The 26,523-nt window shown below is 51.0% G+C and overlaps 1 protein-coding gene across 6 annotated transcripts in view; it reads left to right on the top strand.

Annotated features, from left to right (window-relative positions):
* Window positions 1-26,523, top strand: part of CRTAC1 (cartilage acidic protein 1) — a 157,442-nt gene that overhangs the window by 74,369 nt on the left and 56,550 nt on the right. For all 6 annotated transcript variants that reach the window (XM_019459052.2, XM_019459047.2, XM_053909807.1 and 3 more), the window contains exons 3-4: window positions 9,858-10,054; window positions 23,137-23,273. In XM_019459052.2, coding sequence (XP_019314597.1) covers window positions 9,858-10,054; window positions 23,137-23,273 — 334 coding nt within the window. The remainder of the gene's footprint in view (window positions 1-9,857; window positions 10,055-23,136; window positions 23,274-26,523) is intronic.

Below are 26,523 nucleotides of genomic sequence, written 5' to 3'. Positions count from 1 at the left end.
TTGATAAGCTTCTGGTCAGAACTCTGGTTCCAGTCACCCCGAGGCCTGGGTGTACCCTTTCTATTCTGGCACCTGAGCCAATAAATTCCTCCATTAGTTTAGGTGGAGTGTTCGCCACTTGCAGCCAAAGAATCCTGATTAACACAGCCTCCATCTGTCACCTGAATCCCTCCTTTAATAGTTTAAGGGAGGCCTGCCTCCTCTCTTCGCCATTTCTTGAGATAAATATGCAGTGAGGACTAGAGTCCTGGTCTTCACTATCATCATCATCATCAACCTCATCATCATCATCAACAAAAATGACCAAGCGCTGTCTGTTCCTGGCATTGTCCTAAGTATAGTGGGGGAAAGAGCTGCAAATGGTAGTCTCTCCCTTCTGGGTGCTTCCATGCTCATCAAAATACAAGAAATTCCAAGGGCATAAAATACATGCTGAGCACAGATCTTCTTTAGAACAAGACATAAATCAATCAGTCTGCATGAAGTTTTTAAAGAACATAGATACTCATCACTACAGATTATTTTCTGACCTTTTGGTGCTAAACATCCCTTTCTTGAAAAGCCATCCACCCCCTAGAATAAAAGGTTTTTACCTCCATCTTAGAGTTACCTTCTTCTTTGTACTTTTTTGTGGGGTCTTCTCCAACCAGGTTAGCTCCTCATTCAGGATCAAATTTGTTTATTTGTTTGTTTGTTTTCTGGGATGCCCTTTCTAGACCTATCCAATTTACTCCACTATAAAGTCCCCAGCCCCAGATTTCTCATGATGCCTAGAACCCTCCCACTGCCAAAGTCTCCATTCCTTTAAGCTAATATCTGGCCTCTGGATATATCCTCGTACAGAATACAATCTGTAAATCTCCTGTTTAAATGTCTTCCCATATGTTTTCTGGTCCTATTTAACCTCAGCAACTTTCAAACAATTAAATATGTAAAAAAGGAAAAAAAAAAGAGCGTTACACATATTTCCAAACAAATTATCTATGTTCAACATTGTACACTCAACAGATTTGTCTAGAAAGGAAAGAACAAGATAAACATGCAATTTATAAAGAATGAGAAAGAGGAATAGAAAAAAACAGGGTTGTCTGGAATCCCTGTATTTCTTTTTTTTTAAGTTTATTTATTTATTTTGAGAGAGAGAGAGAGAGAGAGAATGCACAAGTGGGGGAGGGGCAGAAAGAGAGAGAGAGAGAGAGAGAGAGAGAGAGAGAGAGAGGATCTCAAGCAGGCTCCACGCTGTCAGCATAGAGCCCGATGCAGGGCTCGAACTCACAAACCATGAGATCATGACCTGAGCCAAAACCAAGAGTTGGGCACTTAACCAACTGAGCCACCCAGGTACCTCAAATCCCTGTATTTCTCATTACCCTTCCACTCTCAGCCTCTGCACAGACCATTAGAAATTCTGAGATCCAAGTATCACCCTGATGCATCCAGGCCTTCCTTGGGGAGACATGCCTACTGTGAACTGAAATGGCTGTCCTAGAGAATTCCACTGATTTACAAATACTCTTTCCTACTTTCCAGGAGAGAAAGCTCCTCTTCCCCTTAGATCTGAAATGATAGGTCATTATCTGAATCTTATTCCAAAAATTTAGTAGCTTAAAAATAATTTCTGATTTCTCACAATTCTGTGGGTCAGAAATTTGGGTAGGGCTCAGCTGGGTCATTCTTCTGCTCCACAGGCCATTAGTTGGTGTCACTGACTAGGCTGTTTTCAAGTGTAGGCTTGGCTGGACTGGACAGCCCGTGAGGTCCTCACTCAGGTATCTAGTGTGTAGGTGATCTTCCAGATGGTCTCTCCAGCGGGCTACACTGGGCTTTCTCAGAGCATGGTTGTCTCAAGGTAGTTAAATTTCTTACATGGTGACTGGCTTCCCCCAGAGACCAAGGGGAAGCTGGTAGGTCTCCTACAGGCTAGGCCCTGAACTGGCTCAACATCACTTCCATTCCACCATATTCTGCAATCGAGGCAAGTCACAGAGCCTGCCCAGATTCAAGGGGAGGCAAAACAGATTCTACTTCTTGATGAGTGGAGTAACGTGTGAATACAGAGAAGAAAGAAAATGATGGCAACCATCTTTGGAGGTCATCTATCACACCACGTTTAACTCCTTCACTCACTTAAAGGGAACATGCTTTTGTTCATTTCTTATCCTTAAATAAACCACCATATAGGGGACCCTGTTCACCTTAGGCAACTCTTCTCAACCCCTTTTATCCCCACACATTATTTCACCTCACAATCTCCAACCTCAAACCTAAAATGTTCCTTACATTTCACCTATACTCACCCTGAAATACTTGTGTCAGAAAACTGTGTATTCCCAAGTGCTGACTCCAAATTAATTTTTACTAGAGCTTATTCTAATTTTGCATTCTGTTATGATAATGATCACTTAGAACTTGTAATATAACTATAAAATAAGGCTGACAGTCCTTTAAGCCAGGGGTTGGAAATCTTTTTCTGCAAAGAGCCAAATGGTAAATATTGTCAACTTCGGAGGTTTACAGTCTGTCGCAACTCCTCAACTCCTCAACTCTGTCGTATAGGAAAAGTGAAAAACAGCCATAGAAAATACATCAATGAGTGAACATGTCTGTGTCTCAATAAAACTTTTTTTTAATTTTTTTTTTAATGTTTATTTATTTTTGAGACAGAGAGAGACAGAGCATGAATGGGGGAGGGTCAGAGAGAGAGAGACACAGAATCTGAAATAGGCTCCAGGCTCTGAGCTGTCAGCACAGAACCTGACGCGGGGCTTGAACTCACGGACCGCGAGATCATGACCTGAGCCGAAGTCGGTTGCTTAACCGACTGAGCCACCCAGGCGCCCCGCAATAAAACTTTTTTTACAAAAATAGGTAGCAGGCCATATGTGGCCCAAAGGCCATAGTTTTGCTGTTCCCTGCTTTAAACTAAGGAATGAGTATGTCTTTCACTTTATTTTGTCTAATAATTAGCTTTTGACTTTCAGAAAGTCACTCTTCTCTGAAAATCATTTTTTTCATCTATAAATGAGGATATTGAGGGTCACCTGGGTGGCCCAGTCGGTTAAGCATCCAACTCTTCATTTCGGCTCAGGTCATGATCTCATGGTTCATGAGTTCAAACCCCACGTGGGGCTCGGTGCTGACAGTGCAAAGCCTGCTTGGGATTCTCTCGCTCTCTCCCTGTCTCTCTCCCTGTCTCTCTCTCTGTCTCTCTCTCTCTCTCTTTCTCTCTCTCTTTCTCTCTCAAAATAAATAAATAAATCTTTAAAAATTAAATAAATAAGGATATTGAAGTGAACAAAAATAAAATACCCCCTTATGCCCATAGTTGTGAAAATGCCACACACCTTTAAAACTCTGTAGAGGACATGCCCAAGATGGCCACAAGATGGGTTGTCTCTCCGTGATAATGTCTCAGAGTCCTGTTGGTATTTCCATGACTTTATGTCCTTCCAAGAGTCTCTCTATTTGTTTCTGTAGGTCTTCATATCCCTTTATCCATGTGTTTCTGCTTCTATATGGGCCATTCTCTTTATCTGTGTTTATGTATGTGATTTTCTGTCTGTGCTCAGGGTTTCACTGACCCTCAGTTTTCATCTGTGTGCATTCTTGTGTGTCTCTATCTTGTTTCTTTGTGTATACATAACATCTTTCTCTTCTTTCTGCCCTGCCTCTCTCCCCTGACTATAATGTTGAATAGCTGCATATTTTTCATTATTTCCTTTTAGAATGAAAAAATTTTCCTGTTCTTAATTTTCAAAATAGATATAGCATAATTTTATATATTTTTCATATTTTATATGCTGTATATTTTTTAAATTTCCATTTATGTACAATGAGATATCACATGTAAATTCCTTAGCACAATATCTAATATTCAGTAGGTACCCAGTAATTATTATGTCCTTTTATCTGGCTTCCCTTTATGTAACTGCCTAAGTGACTTTTTTTTTCACATGGGTCAATGATTCTCAACAGAAAAGAAGGTAGATCCTCTGTATCTTTCTAGAACACTTTGTTGTTCTGTACCATCCTTACCCAGGGCACCAGCCCCCAGCCTCCTCATTGTCATTACTATGTCTGTACACATCTTGTGGGAACTAGTAAAAATAGGAAATCAAAGTTGATTTTTGCTCACCCACCCAGTGATGATCCCATACCTTCCACAGCTTCTTCTCTTTTGTTCACTCGGCAAGTATTTATTGAACGTTCACTATGTACTCAGTGATGGGGATGAACAAAGCAGACACCGTCCCTGCCCTCACAGAGCTTATGGTTTACTGGGAGAAATCGGCAATAACTATGCACCTGAACGAGAGCGGAGCAGTGGGTGCACGATTGGATTGGAATACTGGGGAGGGAATGATCTCTCTGAGCTGCCTTTCAAGGTGGGACCCAGAGGGTGAGCAGGAGCCAGCTTAGGACAAAGCAGGAGGGAAATGGAGGACACTTCCTAGGACAAAGCAAGAGGTCATGGGGCTGAGGTGGCACCAGGAACTGAAAGGAGACCAGCATGGTTGGAGGAGGTCAGCAAGGCGGCAACAGACCGAGCCAGGCTCCCAGGCCAGGCATAGTGAGGGGTCATTCCAACATTAAAGGGGGCCACCAAAGGGTTTTAAGCAGGAGAGTGGCTGATCTGGTTTATGTGTTTCAAAAATGTTTCTGGCTAAAGTGTGGGGGAATGGTTAGATTTTAGGGGCCGGAGGGGAAGCAGTAGAAGGAGACTCTCCAGAGATGGTGACAGTGAGTGAGGAAAGAAGAGAAAGCATTAGAAATATTTTAGGAGGTAGAAATGACAAGATTGGCCGATGAATTAGATGTGAAGACAAGGGGGCGGAAGAGCAAGGCTGGCACCAGGGTGCCCGTTGCAGGGAAGGGGGGTGCCGAGCAATCATACTTCCGTTTTGGGCACGTTCCATCGGAGGCTAGTGCGGAGCATGCAAGGGGAAATGTCAGGCAGGCCGTCGGATGTAGGAGTCTGTGCTCGGACTAGGGATTCGGGTCGGGGATGGAAATGTGGGGGTTGTCAGTCGTGGGAATGGATGTCATCCACCAGTGGAAGGGGACAGAGAGAGGAGAAAGGGGCCCAGGAGCAGGGAGAGAAGGAAGAACCTGTAAAGAGGAAAAGGAAGGGGAACCAGAGAGGGAAAGGAGCCAGGACAGCATGCGTCCTCAAAGCCAAGAGTGCAGGGTGTTTCAAGAGGGAGTGGAGAGAGAGCAGGCCCTCACACCGGGTGCAGCTGGGATGCCAAGGGAGATGAGGACCAAAAGCCTGTCCCTAGATGTGGCCCCATGAAAGCCACCTGTGACAGTAATAAGAGTGGCTTTGCTGGAGTTGGGGGGAACGGGGGTGGGGGTGGGGTGAATGGGTGATGAGAGAACGAGGACCACCTGTGAAGACAAGTATCCAAGAAGTTTGGTCGTGAAGGGGAAGAAAGAAACACGCTGCAGAGGATGAGAGATCAAGGGTGAGGTGTTTGGGATAAGAGATACAAGGAGCGGAGGGGGGCCAGGGCTCAGCCCGCTAAGCATCTGATTATTGATCTTGGCCCAGGGCATGATCTCATGGTTCGTGGGTGCAGAGCCTGCTTGGGATTCTCTCTCCCCCTCTCTCTCTGCCCCTCCCCCTCTCATACTGTCTCTGTCTCTCTCTTTCTCTCTCAAAATAAATAAACTTAAAAAAAAAAGAAACACTAGGGTGTGTTTGGAAACTCAAAATGATCAGTGAAGAGCGAGATTGTGCCTCAGCTTTTGTGTTACTTTTCATAACGATGAGAACTTAGAATTGTGTAACTCTTCACAGCTTACCGAGTGTTATCACACACACTGTCTCAGCCTTACAGCCATGCCATGAGGTACGTAGCAGCCCTGAGTTAGGGATGAGGCAGTAAGGGACATGTTCAAGGTCACAGACAGGAAGGGGCAGGGCCAGGCCCCCGTGCCCACACTGCTCTCCTCCCCTAACCCAAAGGCCCTCCCTGTCCACAGCAGTCCTGTCCCAGAGGACGGGCACCAGAATTAGCTGGCACTCACACGGTATGGGTTGTGCCCTACCAGTGTCTCTCAGGCAGGTTTTCCAGTTGCCACCAAGCCAGTCACTTCTGCCTGCTGGCCCAGCTTTGATGTTATGAAGTCACGGCTGCTTTTCAAGAACACAAGACCCTGTTCCACTTCCCAAGCCCCTTTAACTGAGCCTCGGCTCTTCCTGAATTTCTGGAAGAAACCAACGATTTCTGGCAGGTGTCAGAGAGAGGATATGTGACATTTCACATCCCTCACCTCCAGCCCCTGAGGCTTGTCAACATGGGGACCGCCACCCAGAGAGACCGTGGGTGGGTTAGTGACTGTGGCCAACCTCGGTGCCTCGGTGTCCACATCTGTAAAATCCTGTAAAATCCATGAGGGTGAAGTGCGATGGTGGGTATACGGCGCTCAGAAGGGTGCTTGGCACGTGATGACTGCTCTATTGATGCTGCTCGTGATTATTTTCATCCTCTCACTCACTCATACGTTGGACAGACATTTGTGGAGCACCTTCTCAATGCCAAGGATCGCTGTAGGCACAGCAAATGCAGAGATGTAGCCACATGCTTCCTGGGCTCGAGAAGCATATGTTGTAACGAAGGGAAGGGATGTTGGAACACAAACAGCTCTGCCCTCGCAGGAATAAGCGAGGTGCAAAACACCGGGTACCCGGAGAAGAGAGCGCATCCAGGCGAGAGGCAGTCGGTAGGGGCAGGCTGCGGGGGAGGGCGGGAGGGGGAGACCATTCCCCACGGAAGGGGGCAGCTGCAGCTGAGCAAAGTCACAGGAGCTGGAGAAGGCAGAGACTGTTTGGGGGTGGGGGGCGGGTGGTGAGGAACCCGACAGGAGCATCTGCTCCGGGGAGAAGAGGGGAGGGGATGAGACTGGTTATCCTGGGGGAGGATTGTGGGAGGCCCAGATGTCAGTCCGGCAGACCCAGCAAGGGGCAGCCTGGGTGGAGGCAGGACGGTCAACTCTGCATTTACTTCTGGCTTCGCATCAGGGCTTTTTGGGAAGCCTAGCAGGATCTGTTGGTTAGGCTTCGTGTCTGTCGTCCTTAGTGGGGGTGGTGGGAGGGAAGGGGCCACAGTGTCAAGATTCGCCCCAGGCCGCCAGTTAGGTTTAGGCAGGACTCCACGGCACCTACCCCTTCCGTAACAGATGGAGGAACTTGAACCTGCCTGGTAACCCCACCCCGCTAACCCCTAGGGAATGCCCTGGAACTAGCACCCCCAAGCTCTCCAAAGAAGAGATGATTCAGGGCCATCTGCTCCCCCAGGGCCACCACCATGGGGGAACAGGGACCCCCTGCTCGGTGGGCACACCTGCCACCGAGGCTTCAGGGCCAAAGGACTGGCCTCCAATTTGCACAGAGCCAGGCCCCTACCTCCCTGTGGCCACATTTGTCGACACGTGTTGTGACCCCTGAGTTAGTCCAGTTTGCAGAACAGAAACCCAGAACCTAGCAAGGGAAACTGACCAGCCCGAGGTTACAAAACCAATCTGGGGGAAAGTCAGGACCTGGGAAAAGTAAATGAGATCGAGGATGAGAACGTGCAAGTGCCGTGGGAATGGCAGGCTATTATCTCCTCCTTCATGGGCATTTCTCATGGTCGCTACTTTGGGGGAAGTCACCAGAAAGATAAATCAGAGAACCGGGAGCGTTGACACCATGGGCAGTGTGGAAAGAACACGGGATTTAGACCCTGGAGACAGTTAGAGGCCTGGCACGGCCACGTACCAGCTGTGTAACCTTGGACAGCTCACTGCCTCCCTGACCCTCAGTTTCCTTTTCTAGGAAAATGCCTTATCAACCCTCGTTCTTTGGGGCTGAGGTGAAACAATGCATCTGATAGTGCTTTTAATGAGCCCTGGGCTCTAGGACTGTGGTGTCTTGTGAGGAGCAGTAAGATGGTAGCAACCAGCAGACCTGGGGGCTTGGAGGACTAGTGTGCAGCATCCTGGCACTTTCTGTCCCTGGGGGTGGGAGCCAGCTGCTGCCGGTGCTGGAACCCAAGCGTTCTGTCTCTCCTGCCCAGACGCGCCCCATGGGTCATGCCGTGCCCTCGACTTGCAGACCTCAGACACTGTTCATCAAGGCGTGCAAGGCACGACCTTCCATCACTGGGTGCTGACGCAGCTCCCAGTGAGCTCTGCACCCCCACCCCACCTTAACACACTGTGGGTGCCAAAATGCGCCCGGCCAGTTGCTCAGCATTCCCCAAACTTCACAAGCTCTGCATCTCAGTGACGGAGGAGAGGCCCAAGTTGGATCAGTTTCAGGAAAACAAGAAGTGATTTCTCTCAAAGACCTTGGCGAGGTCTTTCCGCTCACCCCATCCCCACCCCCTGAGTGTTCTGGGCCAGGACAGCCGGAGGCCTGCAGCTAAACGTCACTCAGGATGTACACGCTTAGGTTAAAACAAAAGCAGGAGGCCGGGACTAATGGATGGACGTTGGCTGGGTTCCTTAGGAGAGCCTGGCGAGCTGGTGTTCCCTAGAGGCGGGAGAAGGTCTTCAGACATTCACGGCTATGCCTCCCGAGGGTGACCTTGGGCATGGTGCTTTCCACAGATGGAAAGGCAATGGGAAGAAATCGACTGTGGGACACCTAAACCCTTATGACTCAGACGTGGATTCTGAGGTTTCATTCGTTCAATCATTCAACAAGTATTTATTGAGCACCTATTGTGTGTCAGGGACTGTTCTAAGCCCTGGCAAACGAAACAGACAAAAACTTCTGCCCTTGGAGCTGATATTCTAGTGGGATCAGACAGAGAAGGAAGAGATAAACAAGAAGATAGGGAACGGTCTGCCGCTAGTAAAAGCTTCAGGGGAAGAGGGCAGGGATGAGGGATAAGAGTAGTGGGGTGGGGAGTGTTTGCAGGTTTCAGGAATGTGGCAGGAAGGCCTCACTGAGAAGCAACAACAGAGCCAGGGAGACAGCCCCGTGGATATCTGGAGGAAATGGCTCCTGGGCAGAGGGAACAGCAGGTGCAAAGTCCCTGAGGCAAGAACATGCCTGGGGCTTCAGTGCAGCAAGAGGCTGAGTGGCTGCAGGAGAATGAGACCGGAGAGATGACAATAGATGAGCATTTTAATCTTTCATATGGAGTCCCTTAGAAAAAGAGATCCAACGGATCCACCCACTGACTTTCAATGTGTTTGTAATCTCCGTTCAGAGGTGCCCATTTCATGCTACTGTGTTTAAATGCCTGGGCTCTGTCAGGAAAGAGTCATTCCAAACCTCAGCAACAAAGCCTCTGCTCTTCCAGGGCTCGTTTGTGCAGCAAGTGCCTGCGTCCAGGACCTAGCACCTGACACTTACTAGCTGCATTACCTTGGGGAACGGCACCCTGACCCTCATTTTCTCCAGTGCAGCTCATCGGTTGCCTCGTCTGTGAAAAGCATTAGTAATACAACCTCCCATGCCCACCCCACTTGCTTATTAGATTTAAATTAGTGAGATCATCAATATGAAAGTGTCTTTTACATTGAAATGGGCAAGGTAGATCTAGGGGGGCGGTCATTTTCTTCAGTGAAGCCCGTGGTAAGGGGATTGTCACGGGCTGCCCATCCTTCTGTGCCACTCTGCTTCTCATACTGTGTCCCATGTGGGCCCAGCTGACTCTTACTTTAAGTGAGTCTGTATCTGATTCAGGGACACTCACCAAACACCCAGGGACTCCTAAATGAGCCAGGACTGAATTGCGCCCCACCCCCCCTACTGACCTGTCTGGGAGGATTTTCCAAGCCCCATTGCTGGGGGGGGGGGTAGGGACCCCAGGTGAGCCCAGCTGCTCCTCCTCAACACCCCCTCCCCCTACCTCCTCCAGGTACAACGGCCCCAACCTGGTTCTGAAGTATGACCGGGCCCAAAAGCGACTGGTGAACATCGCAGTGGATGAGCGCAGCTCCCCTTACTATGCACTGCGGGACCGGCAAGGGAATGCTATCGGGGTCACAGCCTGCGACATTGACGGGGATGGCCGTGAGGAGATCTACTTCCTCAACACCAATAATGCCTTCTCAGGTAAGGGTGTGGGGCCCTGGGCCTCTTCCTGCTTCCCACCCTCTTCCTCCCAACACCAGCTGGAGGTAGGGCCTTCCGGGCCCTGGCCTTCCTCAGGCTACTGTCACGGGCTCCCCCAGGCGTAGACCCCTGCTGCCTCCAGCACCTCTCTCTGTCCCAGCAGAGACCCCCAGGAGGACCCCTTCTTCCCTTGTAAATGAAGCTTGTTCTCAGCTCCCAGGCCCTGGGCCTAGAAACTTTGGAGCATGAATGGAGGAGACCCGTTCTCTCCCTCAGACTTTCTGTCCTCCTTGCCCCCCAGTCCTCCTAACCCCTCCCCTCCTTTCCCTCCACTGCTCACTGGACAGATGGCCCCCTGGAATCGCCCTCTATGCTGCTTCTAGGGGACCTTTCAAAATGCTTTGAAATCCTTCAAGGGCCCCCCACAGCTTTTAGCTGAGCTCATTTATTCACGCCACAAATTCCTGCTGAGCACCAACTCCATTCCAGACTAGAGGTACTAGAGGCTGGGGATACAACTTGGAAGAAGACGGACTTGAGTTCGTGGAGCCTTTTCCAGCCCAAAGTGTCTCATCTGACTTACCTGGGGGTCTTGTATAAATGCACATTCTGACTCAGCAAGTCTGCATGGGGCCCAACATCCTGCATTGCTAACATAACTCCCAGGCTATGATGATGCTGCTGGTCCAGGGACCACACTTTGAGTAGCAAGGCCCTACAAACCAAGGAATGGCTGAGGAAAATTGATGCCCAGAAGGCTAAGTAATAGTAACAATAATGGTAACAGCTAATACTTAAGTAGCACCTACTGTGTGCCAGGCCTAGATCCAAGCACTTTATATTAATCATCTCATCTAAGCCTTGCAACAACTCATTTAGGTAGGTTCTGGGCATCCTACTTTATAGCTGAGGAGACCAAGGCACAGAGGTCACATGACTGGCACAAGGCCACAAAACTTGTAAGTCCCAAGATTCAAACCCCGGGGTCTGACTCCAGATCCGCCCTTTAATTAAGATACACCCAAGCCCTGGGGTACCTGGGTGGCTCAGTTGGTTAAGTGTCCAACTCTTCATTTCAGCTCAGGTCATGATCTCATGGTTCATGGGTTTGAGCCCTGCATCGGGCTCTGTGCTGACAGTGCAGAGCCTGCTTGGGATTCTCTGTCTCCTCTCTCTCTCTGCCCCTCCCCCACTCATGCTCGCTTTCTCTCTCTCTCTAAATAAGTAAAAAAAAAAAAAAAAAAAGGAAAGAAAGAAAGAAAAGAAAAGAAAAAAAAGATACTCCATGGCCTTGCTCAATCCTATGTCCTCAGGACCCAGTGGAGAGCCTGACTCATAGTGGGTGCCCAGTGTTGCACAAGTTGGGGGACTATGTACTTGGGGCTAAATATCAAAATGGTTCCCAGCCCTTGACTCTCCCATTCTCTCAAGCCTGAGTTCAGCCCACTAGAATGAAGTCCATGCCCATGGGGCCACATCTGCTGGGAAGTCCCAGGCCATAATGTCCTCCTGGGGCACTCAGAGCCTCATGTCCCTAAGGGGCCAGGTGGGACATGCGTTGGACTCTTCCAGATGGCAGCAGCCTCTTCGGTTGGTCTAGACAACACCCTATAGTTCAGACTTTATGTATTCACCATCCTGGGCCCTCCCAATCTCCTAGAGGCAGGTGATTGCCTGGCTCTGGGGTTCACCTTCCCCACCTCTTCCCCAGCCCGAGCACACACATTAGCTTTCCTTGGGCCCATAATGTTGCCCCCACTGGTTTTTGAGGCCAGGCCAGAATCCAGCCCCTAGACTGCCCTGATGTTGAGCCCTGCCAGTGGCATGAATGGGAGAGGAAGAGGTTGGGGCCCGTGCCAGGGGCAGGGGCCGACACAGGCGGGGCTGACTGGCTGGCGGCCAGCCTTGTGCAGCCAAGAAACAATGAGCCACAGCCCCGAGTGGTGTTTTATGGGTTTTCATCTCATCTTGCCACCAAGTGAGGCCTGAGAGATAGTAATTATCCCTACACAAATATCAGGGCATGATTACCCAGCTGGATTTACTGCCCTCTCTCCAACCAAGCCAAGATTGGATTAGGACACAATTAATTGATGGGCTGATCAACCCTTTAAGTTGATCAAGGTCAGGAGGGGAGCAGCAGCAAGGGACAGCGGTGAAAGGGGTGAGTCCCCAGGAAGATGTGGGAGGGCAGGGAAGCAGAAATAGGGAGAACTATGGAAGGCGGAGGGGGGGGGGCGGTGTTCAACATAGGCTTGGCAGGCAGGATGCCAGAGGAAGGGGACAGACTCTCCTCCCTACTCACCGAACAAAGAGCACCTGGGAGGAGACATCAGGTGGCTCTGAAGCAGTAGCCCCTCCCATGCTCTTGGAGTGTTCCATTGTGAATCCTAGGACAGAGGTGCTCAGCCCCAGCTGTACATTAAAATTTCCTGGGGAGCTTTTATCACTCCCAGTTCCCACAGTGCACCCCAGTGCAGTCCAATCCGAATCTCTGGGGGTGGGACCCAGTTAGCAGACTGTAAAGCTTTCCAGGTGATTCCCATGTGCAGTCAAAGTTGAAAGACTAACCAACCCCCCACCCCCGCACCAGTCATGTTAGTTCCGTGCCCAGCCTAGCCTAACCATGGCCCCATTCATTCATGAATGTATTCATTCATTGGACAACTATTTAATGAGCACCTACTGTGTGCCAGGCTCTATTCTAGGCATTGAGGATGCCCTATGAATGAAACAAAAATCCTACCCTCCTGAAGTTTACACTGTATGCCCAGTACAGCTATATATTTCTCTAGGTACCTGACTCTCATGGACTCTAAAGTCCTCATACCGGCACCCCCAGCCCAGCTAGATTTTGAACGTTCTAAGAGCACAGTCAAAACCTGATAAATAAATCCCGAAAGAACAGACAAGGCATGAGTCATTGGACCTGAGAGAAGGTGTGCCAACCAAGGTAAGGCAAGGGGAGGCAGCAACATGGAAGACCCCCAGGAGGTCCTGGGCTTCCTGGGTTGGAGGGCACAAGTGTTCATCTGGGAGAGGCTGGAGCTGGGCCCCCAGCGCTGGGGTAAGGGCGACAGTGCCCAGCAGCCTCAGCTCCAGACGTGCAGCTCCCGGTGACCTTCTGTGGGTTCGAGTTCATTTTTCAGTTGGGTGATTCAGTCGATTCATCGACAGTGGGCAGGTGTGGAGCTGGGATATTTGTGCCACGTCAGCGCCTCCTTGGGTCCAGCTGGCACGATACTCAGCCACTGCCACCCTGCCCACTGTGGGGAACCTGACATCCCCTCTAGGAGCCCTGCCAGCCCACGCCTGCCCTGGCATGTGCCTGGGAGGGACCTGTGGAAGGACAGCCCTGTCCCCTCCCTTAGCCAGTCTTTGGGATGTCAGCACTGGTGTCCTGGAGAAGGGTTGAGACCCTGCATCCTGGCAGTGGGGTCAGTCTGTACAACACTGGGGTCTGCACCTTACTCACTGGGTGACTTCTTTCAGCCTCAACCCCTTCATCTGTAGAACACGAAAAATTCTATCAACTTCATAAGCTCAGCTCCCTCCATGAGCTCCGTAGACTATATCCAGAGTCTCTGTCGTGGCCTACAACACCCCTCCTTGGTGTGAGCCAGATTGCCTTTCTGACCTCGTTGCCTCCACTCACTCACTTCCTCTTGCTCACCATGTTCCCACCTGAGGCCTTCATACCTGCTGTTCCCTCTGCCTGAAATGTTTTTCCCGCCACTATGGTCAGAAATCACTCCTTCCCTTCATTCAGGCTCACCCAGATGCCCTACCTACCATCCCCAGATGCCCTACACCTTAAATCCCTATCTGTCTCTGCTACCTTAATTCACTTTATTTCTCTTCCTAGCACTTAGCACTACTGAAAGTATGTTATACATTTGTTGTTCATCTCTCCTACTCAGCTCCACAGGTGTAAAAACTTTGTCTTGCTTGCTGCTGTGTGTCCAGGCCCAAAGAAGTGCTGATGTCACTTAATAAACATTCAATACATACATTTGAATGAGTAACTGAGATACTCAATGAAAAGCACTTATAATGGTGTCTAGGACTTAATAAGTGCTCTCCAAGCAATAGCCATTATAATCCTGCAGCGTGAAGCAAGTCAGAGGCTTTAGAAGTGTCCTGGGCAGAGGGGTCAGGCCTCCCTCCTGGCCCATGGGAGAGAGAGACTCTAGGAGCAGAAACAGAAAAGGACCATCATGTAAACAAGTACCACCCAGATAACGGTACCAGGGGGGCATGGGTTAAGGATTAAGAATTGGAAGATAGGTAGGAGGGAGGGAACAGAAAGACTGACCACAATCCCAGGAAGGCCTGGGCCACAAAACCAGCTTATGGCTTAACTTAACTGGAAAAATACAAGCCAGTGTGGTTCAGATAATACATTACTTGGTGAAAACCAGGTAGGAGGGGATGTAGGACAAAGGGGGACCAGAGGCTGGTGCCAGCACCTCCCTCGCCATCCAAGAACCCAGGACCTCCTACAGCTCCCGGTCAGAGCCCATCGCCCTAGGGATCTGGCGCTAGCCAGCCTAGCTGCTGTCCTGTGTGGCCCCGAGTTCTCCTGCCCATGTAACCTTGACTAACGGTGGTGTGGGTAGGGGATGGGCCAGCGGCAACTGTGAGCCCCACCACTTATGTTATTTTTACTCGCTGAGTTCAACAGAATAGTCACTAATAATCTGCTGCCTTCAATCTGCATATACCTCCCTCCTCTTCTACCGAAACAGTAGTGTGTACTCTACTCACATGGCTGCTCTTGGTTTGTTTCATTTAGCAATCAATTTGGGGTATTATTTCACAGCAGCACACAGATAGCTTGCTCATTCTTTTGATGGCTGTGTAGTACTCTACTGTGTTGATTTGCCATTCACCAAATCGGTCCTCTGTTGATGAACATTTAGGTTGCTTTCAATCTCCTGCTCCAACAAGCCGTGCCACCAAATGAATAAGTTTATGCAACATACCATTGTCCACAATGGCAGGTGCGCCTGTAAGGTGAGTTCCTACAAGGGAATCACTGCATCAGAGGAGCATACGTGTGTGGATTTGATAGGCATTGCCAAACCACCCTTCAAATGGACAGTCTAATGACATTCCATTTGGCCCTGACGCGAGTGAGCATTTCCCAACATTCTCATCGACACAATGTGTCATCGTTTTTAATATTTGCCAACATTATAGGAAAAAATTGGTACCTAAATGTAGTCTTAATTTTCATTTTTCTCTAAACGAGTGAGGCTGAGCATATTTTTATGTATTTGAGTCTCTGCTCATCGTCTTTGCCCATTTTTTCTATTGATTATTGGCCTTTTTCTTATTGATTTATAACACCTCTTTATAAATTAGGGAAATTAGTCCTCTGTCTGTAATGCATGTTGCAAATAGTTTCCCCTTGTTTGTCATTTTTGTTTTGTCTTTGTTCATCGCGGGTTTTGCAATGCAGAACAATTTTAGGTTTATGAACTTGGATTTATCGCGGTTTTTTCTGACGGCTTGTGGGCTCTGTGTCGTCCTTAGGCCACCGGGAGGAGCTTCTGTGCCCTCTCAGAGGGAAGGGGTCAGTCACTGTGCCAGAAAGGAAAGGGGACGGAGGGCGGGTTGCACTTCCAGCTTCTGCCCACACCACAGATGAGCCACCTGCTCTTGAAAGCACCCCTGGTCCGGCAGCTCCCTCAGCCAGGCCACTTGCAGCTACACCCAGATACGCTGTCTCTTGCAACTCAGAGTGTGTTCTGTGGCCCAGCAGCACCGGCAACAGCCAGACGCTCAGGCCCTATTCCAGACCTACCAGACCAGAATCTGCATTTTAACAGGATGTCCTTGACTTCCTGTGCCTCGTAAAGCCTGAGTACCTGCTCAGTCTCCACCTTCTATCCTAGTCGGCTCCCAAGGTCTCCTCATCCCCAGCCTTGTTTCCTTTGGATGCACAGTGCTGATTTTCAGCTCACCCAGCCTGGCCCCCTTTGGGAAGAAGCTCATGAGTGCTCAGGCTCCCTCCCCTACCCCTATGGGGCTCATTTACATGTGGCCCCATAAGAAGGCAGGATGGATGAGGCTGTCAAAGCAGTTCCATAAAGAGTATGGGGCCCCAAAGGCCATTTTCTCAGAATGAGGTTCCTTAGGAGTCAGGGACTGGAGTGCCCTCCACCAGCACCCCTCCAGCTCTTTAATACAAGGTGGGATGGGGACACTTTGAAGTCAGGCCACTGTTTGAAGCTCAGCTTTGCCACTTAACACCGGATGTGCATCTCTAAGCAAATGACTTAACCCTCAGAGTCCCAATTTCTCTCTGTAAAATGAAGAACCTACCTTCCCGACACGACATGGAGAGGGCTAAATGAGCTGATATGAGTGAAGCATCTGGCAGGGGTTGGTCAAGATTTCCCTCTTCACCCAGGGATGGAAGGAGGAAGACTGGGGTCAGAAATTATATCATGGTCAAGGGAAGTCTAGGTTCCTTCTTTATTAAAATGTCCTTTGCCTAAACTAGTCCTTTCTTCCCCTGAGGCCATCACAGCTTTGCTGGCATTCCGTTGACTAAGTCTTATAAAGCATTTTATATTTAATATCAGCTTATACAGTTGTCTCCTGGGATGTGGCTCATTGAGGACCTGGAGTGGTCATGCCCTGTAATTCCCTGGATGATGATGGTGGCATGGTGGTGATGATGAGGGTGGTGATGATAATGATGGTCATGATGGGGAGGATGGTGAGGAGTGTCATGATGACGGTGACAGGGGTGGTGGTGATGATGATGATGATATTTTTTTTTATTTTTCCAAGTTTATTTATTTTGAGAGAGACATAGAGCAAGTGGGGGAGGGATAGAGGGGGAGGGGAGAGAGAAAATTCCAAGCAGGCTCCATGCTGTCAGCGCAGAGCCTGACGTGGGGCTCGAAGTCACAAAACCATGAGATCATGACCTGAGCCAAAACCAAGAGTAGGAGGACACTTAAGAAGTGAGCCATCCAGGTGCCCCTATTATTTTTATTATTTATGGAATTGATCATGTGCCAGATACTGTCCTAAGTACTTCACATACAGTATAGAATTTAACTCTCACAACAGCCTGATGAATAGGTGGCCGTTCTCCTTATCCGATTTTACAAATAAGAAAAAGACAAGCTGATGACTTGCCTAAGGTCACCCTAGGCCACGGACGTTGCTGGCTCCCTCCTTAACCCCGCTGTTTGGCAGTAATCTCTTTGCCTTATGAAGGAAGTTGGAAGCGGAGCCCTCTTCCCTGCCACACACATAGCTCACTCTTCTCTTTGCCACCAATACCAGACCACAAGCCAGGTCATCTCCCTGAGGTGGGGGCAGCCCATGGGGGAGGAGGCACTCAGGCCAATGATCCTTAGGAAGAGCCCTTTATGATCCAAACGCACCCTCCTAGTGGCTCCAAGTTATCCTCTGGGGACAGAGCTTGGTGTGGAGGGGATGACAGAATGGTGACTTGGGGGCCACTTGCTTAACACTGCTGCCCTCAATGCAGACCCTTCCCCTTTTACTTGTCTGATGATTCCCCCATCTCTGCCCCTTCTTCCTCCTACACCCGAATGAGTCTGCTCCTGGGACACGTTCTTTCTCCTCTGCCCCAGCTCCAACCTCACTGCTGTGCAAGCTGTTCTCCTTTGTGGCCAGTGACCTCCTGGACATGTCTTCTCTCCACTTTGGGACCCTGTCAGATGCAAGTGGCCACTCCCAGCTGGCCCAGCCTCCCTGTTTCAGTAGCTGTCCCTACATTGTGGACCTCTCTCACCCAACCCCCCCTGCCCTTCATGCTCCAGCTTCCTGTAGCCCGTGCTTCCTCTCACTCCCCCTATCATCACAGAGGTGTCTGCCTTTTCCCCCTTGCTAGCTCACTCCTCACTCCACTGCCAGGTTAATCTTCTGGAAACACTGTCTTCCCCAGATCAGAACCACCAAGGCCCCTTCACCGTCAGTCTTGGAATTAGTGGGTCTCTCCTGCCCTGCCATAGTGGGTCTCTCCTGCCCTGCCATGTTTTTCCTCCTCAACCTCCACAAACTGTCCTCTCTGGCGTCTCCTCTGCATCTCTGTCTATGCACCCGGCCTGCCTAGAGCACCACCCCTCCACCTAAGCCATAGAGCGCAGCACACAGAAGCACAGGCTTTGAATCTGTCTCCACCACTTACTAGTTCTGTGACCTTGGGCAATTGACTAATCTCTCTGCCCCCTCGATTTCTCCACCTGTAAAATGGGTCTATACCAGCTCTCAAGGTGGCTGCGGGGTTTCGGCAAGAGGATGGCTGTAAAAGAGAATGCTTCACACAAAGCCTGGCCATGCCAAGTGCTCGATAAACAAGAGTCATTGTTGTTGTTACTCTGACCCTTCAAGTACGGGTACACATGCCTCCTCCATCACGAGGCCCTCCCTGCTCGCTACAGCCCCTTCCACCCTGACTCCGTGGCATCTCCAGGATGTATCATCCTGTCCTGTTTCTCAGAGCTCTAATAACTGTGGGTTCTTAGGTAGGTCCCTTGCCTGTTGTGCATCAGGTCAGGGGAATAGTGCCCACCTCGGGGGTTGTGGTGAGGGTTAGTGAATGAATATATGTGCCTGGCACATGACTGAATATACATGAAGTGCTATAGAAATGTTAAGTAATATTAGTTTCACTGTGGTCCCGCAGCATCTCCTCTACTTACCCTTCCTGTTGTAGAATGGACTGTAAGCACCCTGAATCAGCGACCAGGACTCCTGCTTCTCTGTGGCCTCCTACTGCACTTGGTACCCAGCAGGGCATGATAGACCCCCCGAGCCTCACCTACAGGGCCTTCCCAGCTGGCCACCTGGCAGTAACTGGCAGTTCCAAGCCTCCTTTAATGCCAAGGTGCCAAAGTCAGGATGGGAATTGGGAGCCCCCAGACCTGCCTCTCATAGGGGCTGTGACCCCTAGCACCCCATGTCTTGCCCATGAACACCCTTCTCTTTCTCCCAGGCCTCTGCCCTCTCAGAGTCTCCCACAGGGGCTCAGGAGAGCCCCCCTCTTCTCCCTTCTTCCCGAGCAGCTGCCCCCCGACTTGGCGAGGGACCCCAGGGCAGAGTGCAGCTACAAGGAGCCAGAAGGTGGGATTAGACGCTGACATGGGCCGGAGGCCAGTGCCGGGTGGTTATTGCCAGTGCCATCGACCCACACAGCTCACTGTTTATCTGTCTTCCTGACACACCTAATTACCCAGGTTGCAGCTGCCAGAGCATTTGCTCTTCCTAAATCACGGGCTCCCATCTCTCCTCACCCAGGCCTCCGGGCCTCTGCCTGTAGAGGGGCTGCCATTGATTTTGCCGTTCCCATTTATGATCTACAAGGCTCTGCATCGCTGTTGCACATTTTACCTTAATTAGTTTATTCTTCTGGGCGTCCCTGGTCAGCTCAGAAGCCAGGAGGTGGAACAGGGGAAGAAGCTAACAGCACATGGTGCCCTGACCCTTCTCCAGAGCCTGGGTGGACATCAACGCCCTAAGACAGCAGTTTGCTAAGAACAGTGCTAGGTCCACGGGATGTTAATAGATGAGCTGTGAAGAGGGGTTCCATGGCCAACTGTATTTGGGAAAGACTGTATTAAATGATTAAGCAGGGGCGCCTGGGTGGCTCAGTCTGTTAAGCATCCGACTTCAGCTCAGATCATGATCTCACAGTCCATGAGTTCAAGCCCCACGTCGGGCTCTGTGCTGACAGCTCGGAGCCTGGAGCCTGCTTCAGGTTCTGTGTCTTCCTCTCTCTCTCTGCCTCTCCCCCGCTCACATTCTGTATCTCTCTCTCTCTCTCTCTCTCTCTCTCTCTCTCAGAAATAAACATTTAAAAAAAATTTTAGATAAGATTAAGCAGGTAATTTATTGCAAGACTTTTTAAAAGTTTTAATAGACTGATGTCCATGGAGACGCTCGAGAGGGGGATGGAAGATGTGGTCTTTCCCAAACTCAGATGATCACAAAATCTTTTCTCCAGGCATCTCACAGAGACCAGGGTTCCATAAAGCACACTCTGGGAAATGTTTGTCTTGGGTGAGCGGGAGGAATGGGAGGTCATGAAGCCAACAGAGAGGGACAGAGTCATCCTGGTCCCATTTGTTCCTCTTGTCTCACTGAGGTAGGAACTCAACGGCGTGAGAAATTTCTGCCACTGAATGCACAGGTACCCATGGTGCTCTGTGAGCCCCGGCTGCCGGCAGCTGCCTTCTCACCCCGGCCCGCGCTTCACCAGAAGTTAACCAGGGTACTTCAGTGGGGACTAGACGAGCGGGAGGTTACCGCCTAAAGGGGCCCTGGTGTGACAGAGGAGGGCAGGGCCGCTCACTGTTGGGGGAGGCTGAAGCCTGCGGGGCCCTCCGCAGAGGTGCCCTTAGCGTCAGGAAGCAATGACCAGGCTGCCGCCTCCTCGGGAGCAGCCGTGAGCACGGCAGGCCAGGCCCACAGTCCTCTACCGAAGTCCTGAAATCCAAACCATTCTGAAAGCCTCAGGTGTTTTGTTTTTTTTTAAGTTTGTGGGAAAGTGAATTGATAGCAAAACCTGTCCTGGGCTGATGTGAGCTATTTATAGACTTTATTTATCCCACTTAGTGTGAATAGTCATATATTTTACGGCAGAAATATTAATGTGTTTAATTATAGGGTGCTGCCCCATCCCTCTTGGGGGTGTTATGTAATAAATGGTGTGTGCGCTATGTTACCTTTCTAAAATGTGAAAGAAAAAAATCTAAATTTCTAAATACATCTGGCCCCCAGGGATTGTGATGAGGTGCTGTGGGGCTGCTGTGAGCAATGCTGACCATGGCCCTGGGGCTTCAGTGCCTTTTTTTTTTTGATGTGGATTTATGTTAGAGAGAGAGACAAAGAGAGTGAGAGCGGGGGAGGGGCAGAGAGAGAGGGGGACAGAGGATCTGAAGCAGGCTCCAAGCTCTGTGCTGACAGCAGAGAGCCCGACCTGGGGCTCAGACCCACGAACCATGAGATCATGACCTCATGACCATGAGCCGAAGTTGGACACTTACCTGACTGAGCCACCCAGGCGCCCTTTCAGTGCCTTTCATCCTGTAACTCCCACCGCCACAATGTGGGGGAGGAGGCACAGGAAGGAGTCAACTCCCTTGACCCCCAGGTGAGGAAACCAAGGCTGGAGAGGATAAGGAACCAGCAAGGCCTGAGCGGAAATTGGCGTGGGCACAGGCTCAGGCCATCGGAGTCAGCACCTGTGCTCCCATCCAGAACCAACTCCTCAGATGCCCCCGTGGGCTTCCCTCCCAGGCCGCCATGGCTCTGTGCAGACCCCAGATGTGGCTCCTCAGCCAAGCCTCCACAGAACAGACACCTGCAGGCCTCCTGGATCTGCTTTCTGCTCCCCTCAGAAAGGGCCTTTCCCTCCCCCAGATGGGCCTCTGCCCCTCTAGGAGAGTCAGGCTCCAGTGCCAGCTCCCTGGTGTCTGGCGAGCATTTGAGGCCAACTCCAGACCCCACAGGCCACGCACCAGCCCCCGTGGGTCCCTGTGGTCTGAGGAGGTTCCCATGGGAGGCCACTCAGAGAGTAAAGCCTTTTGTTGTCTCCTGGGCAGAGCACCTGAGAGATCCTTTATATCCACCCGCACCTCACATGCTCACACTCCCACAGTCCTCTTCAGTCACTCGTTTCATGCACTGACTCTCGCCAGAGCCCTGCAGTGCAGAGCTAATGTCCCTGAAGAACCTTCAAGAGTGGCCCATCTGTAACATGGCAATGACCACTTGGGTCTAGACCACTTGGTCTCATAGCTACCGCCTTGAGGGGGCACTGTGCTATAAGCCTTTGGGGTACATCATCTCACGTATTCCACACGGTAAACTTGACACAGTTATTACTGCTGTCCCAATTCCAGGGAAACTGGAGCTCAGAGATGCTAAGCAACTTGCCTAAAGTCAACAGCCAGCCCCCAGTAGTAGAATCTGGGTAGAACAGAGACCAGGACTGGGGCTTGTGTACTCTAAACCCAGACATCTTAACCGCTGCAGCATGCTGCTTCCTTCCGCCTAAGCCCATGGCCTCTCCCTTGGGCCAGCCAGAAAGTCAAGTGCAGGGGCCTGTCCCCAGGTCCACTCTTCCCCAGGATCACCTTCCTGACTTCTGCAGCTGCTCCTTGCGTGTGTTCCTATGCCAGTCCTTGCGAGCAGAACATGATCCCTCCTAAAATATGACTGCTCTGGGTCTCACAGGAGCAAGAAATAAACTAGGGGTGACAGCAGAGCAGGGAGCTTTGATCAAGTGGTCTTAGAAAAGCTTGAGCCTCCGGCCATCAGAAGTTCTGCTTCACCAAAACCAGGCTGCTTAGCCATGAATGTGCCTCAGGAGGCCACAGACCCCCTGCAGTTACATGTGGTATATCGTGTGGTGCATGTGTGTGCAACTCCCTAAGCTGAGGGTCCTCAGCCTCCATCCACTTCTCAAAGGGATAGAGACCACTGCTCCCTAGGGCCTCCCAGGGCTGCCCAAACCCTGCACACCACCTGGGTGCTGACGCTGCTGCCGTCCGGTTCCCCTGGGGGTGGGAAACAGATCTGTCAGAACCCCACTTCCAGCCCCTTCCTAGATCCGGACTTAGAGCTCCACCCACCAACCAGGATCATTTCTTCTCAGACCCAGATCAGGTCCTGCGATCCAGCAAAGAATGTAGGAGGCAGCTCCTGGGGAAAGAGAGATTCTGGGTTGAGTTTGGATGCTGAGATATCAGCAATCCCAGATCTCCTGGATGTTGCAGGAACATGGTGCAGAATGTGAAACCCAGCTGTTGAGAGTCATCTCGGACACACGGCAGTGGTAACATTTCTTCTGTAGTTCCTGAGGCCTGGGCTGGCTCTTTTCATAAGCCTCAGAGTCTCTTCTTTCAACTGAAAATACCTGAGTGCCCCCCAGACGGAGCCTCGCCTGCTTGAGTGAGTGCTGCGGGGTGCACTCACCTTGCCGCAGGTGACCCATCCACCCGTGGCCCCGACCACCTGTGGCAGGTGCCCCGAAACATACCTGCACGCTGGCCCGCCATCCACCAGCGCTCCCTTCCTCTTCTCTCCAGGGGTGGCCACGTACACGGACAAGTTGTTCAAGTTCCGCAACAACCGGTGGGAAGACATCCTCAGTGACGAGGTCAACGTGGCCCGCGGTGTGGCCAGCCTCTTTGCCGGGCGCTCCGTGGCCTGCGTGGACAGGACGGTGAGTTCAGGGGTGCGTGAGGGGCCTGGGGAGAAAGAGGGGGGCACGCAGTGATGGGAGAGCCTGGAGGGGAGCCAACAGGCAGACGTCCCCCGACAGAGTGAGGCTGTCCGGGGCAGAGCCCAAAGCTTCACCAGCAGCTCCCACCGTGCCTTGCACATAGTAGATACTACACATCAACAAGACTTGCAGGGTGAGTTGCAGTCTACTTTCATATCCTTTCTCCCTGGAGGCCCTCCCGGCAGCCAATGAGGAAACGGGTCAGGAGCTGTCATCATCATGTCCGTCGGGCAGAGGAGGGAGCCAAGGCCCAGCTAGGGGCAGTGGCTTGCCTGAGGACCCAAAATAGATTGGCAATGTGACTAGGATGTGAATCAGACTTCTCTAGCTCTAAACCTCGTGCTCATTCATTTTTTCAACCAGTATTTATTAAGTGCTTACTTTGTGCCAGGCATTGAGCCACAGAGCTCTCCCCGAAAATATTTGTGGAACAAATGAAGGCATGACAAAGAGGTTCATGGGTGGGTGAGTGGAGGGTGGCCCGAACGTCCAAGTACTCTAGTTAATCAAGAGCTCTGTCGCTGCGTTCGTGCCTGCTAGTCCACCGTACCGCAGGGGCCATCCCAAAGCAGGTGGGGAGGAAAGGCTGAGGGGGAGGGCAGGGGCAGATGCAGCCACCTGTCCTATGGGGTGGCCCAGCAGCCCCAGCCAGAGCAGGAGGCTTGCCGTGGAGGTGATTTATCCCTCCTGTCACCTGCTCCCCTCCTGCCCCCTCCTTGGCTTCCTAGACAGTCATCAGTAAATCAGGGACCCAGCTGCTGCCTAGCTCCATTCTGGGGGCAGGGGCGAGGGGCCTCGCTCATTTCAGGATTGAGATGGCACAAGGGGATTGGGGATTCAGTGTGAATCTTCACAGCAGGGGCCTCCAGGCCTTGGGAGAAGGCAGGTGCCAGGTATAAATATTTATTTCTTAACAAGCTGGCACTGGGAACAGAAGCCAAGCTGGGCTGTGAAGCCACATTTAGCCCTGACCTGAATCTTTGCCACCTGGACTCCTGCCTGGTGGGAGGGAATGAGGAGGCGGCAGCTCTGGGAGCGGCCCCCACCAAGAGTGAGAAGGGTCTGGGGGGTACCAGGCCCAGCCGCTGCTGGGAGCCTCTTCCCAGGCTCCTGCTTCCTGTCTTGCTCCTTCTGAACCAAGGCTTCCCACACGTGGCCAAGGTGGAAACCATCTCCGATCTGGTGACAGGGCCTGAAGGTTAATCACAAAGAGATGCACTCTTGTCCTAACAAGGTCATCTGCACGCCCACGCCTTTAACCACAGGACAGAGGCACCACGTGAAATGAAAAAAGAAAAAGAAAAAAAAAAAAAAACATGCTTTGGCACACAGCACTGTAGGCAGGCACTTAGCGGCTTGCTCAACCCCAGCCTCAGGGAACTAGAAAGAACCCCTACAGTCAGTCTGCCACCAGGAAGGGGGCTGCTTTCTGTGTCCAGCCACCACTGCTGCCTCAGCAATCCCTGGGGCCTGAGAACTGTGGAGGGGAGCAGTAAGGTGAGGTCATGGCCACTCTGGAAATTGAGAAGTAGGTACGAAACCTGGTTTTTGGAAACCCAAAAGCAATCGTAATAATGACAGCTAACCTTAATAAAGTACCAACATGCCAAGCCCTGTGCTCAGTGGTTTATATGCATCTTCCTCAATCTTCACAATAAGCTTATGAGGTACATGCTATCATTATCCCCATTTTACAGATATGGAAACTAAGGCTTCAGGCAATTAAGCAACTTGACCTTGGTCACATAGTAAATGGCAAGCAAAGCCGGGAATGGAGCCCTGCCTGCCTGAGAATGAATCAGACGCCATGGCTCCCCTGCTTCTGGGTGAACCCACAGCAGACACACATTTCTAACCACAGGTTCTGTTACAGTGTTCATCCTACTGCTTCCTCAGCCCCGCAGCCCCCACTGGGAGCCTTTTAATCTACCTGTTCCCAAAGTGTGGTCTCCAGACCAGCAGCACCAGCATTGTTAGAAATGCAGATTCTTAGGCCTGACCCCCACTCCACCCTCCAGACCGGCTGAGTCTGAACCCACGGTGGGTGGAGGGGAGCAGAAATCTGGGTTTGAACTAACCCTGCGGGTGACTCTGGTGCAGGCTGCAGTTTGAGAGCCATCTCGCAGGTAAATGTCTCAACCCTACCCCGTGCCCTTCCTGCCCTCTCCCCAGCAGCCCTCACTCCCTCTCGCCCCCAATCCTGGCACACTTGCCTGCCCTTTGTCTGCAGCTGCCTCATCATTCACCCACCTTTCTGGATCCAGCTGAAAGCCGGTCTCTTACAAGAAGCGTTCCCTGATCGATAATGATTATGCCTCATGTTTATATAGCATTTTTATCTCTCGGAGACCTTTCACATGTGTTGTCTCATTTCATCTTCTCAACAACCCTGCCAGGAAGCAGGGAGAATATGATTCCCCTTTAACACATGAGGAGACGTAGCCACAGGGGGCGAGGAACCTGCCCGAGGGCAAAAAGCAACTAGGGGCAGAGCCTGGATGAGGACCAAGCTAACACCCCTAGACCATGGCTCTCCGGGAGTGGTTCCTGGGCCAACAGCATCACCTTCACCTGGGAACTTGTTAGAAATGCAAACTCAGGGCCCACTCCGGAGCTCCCGAATCAGAAACTCAAGGGATGAAAGCCAGCATCTGTGTTTTAACAAACCCTGCAGGCAATTCTGATGTAGGCTGAGGGTGAGCCCACTGCCCTGCTGGGAGTCTCTTTCCAGGCTCATCTCTGAGAATCACCTCACTGTCCCAGAGCGATTGTAGTCAAGGTCACATGTGAGTCTCTGCAGCCTTCTATAGCCATAACACATCTGTGTTTGTCAAGTTTTATCAGCCCAATACATTGAAGAGAGGAACTGGCTATAACGGAAGTTTATCAACATCCTAATTTCTAGCCGAGTGCCTTTCAGTTCATTTGGGCTTAAATTGCCCATTTGTTGACAGGACTGCTAACAGCCGGGAGGGTCAGGCATGGGCACGGGGAGGGCGCACTCTCCCCTTCGGGCCCGTTCGTTCAGCCTTCATCCTGTCATTTCACACACATGTACCCCGCTTCTGGGATGGGCAAGAGCCTTTCAGGGTCCTCCCCCAGTCACGAAGCTGTGTTGCAAAGCGGTGCATCTCAGACTTCAGTTTTGCTCAGGGATCACGTGGGGGCTTGTGAAAATGCAGCTTCTGAT

Source organism: Panthera pardus, unplaced genomic scaffold, assembly GCF_024362965.1.
Source record: "Panthera pardus isolate Hobbes unplaced genomic scaffold, ASM2436296v1 HiC_scaffold_22, whole genome shotgun sequence".
NCBI lineage: Eukaryota > Metazoa > Chordata > Mammalia > Carnivora > Felidae > Panthera > Panthera pardus.
Note: the sequence above shows the minus strand (reverse complement) of the source record. Positions and strands in the feature narration are given on the sequence as shown.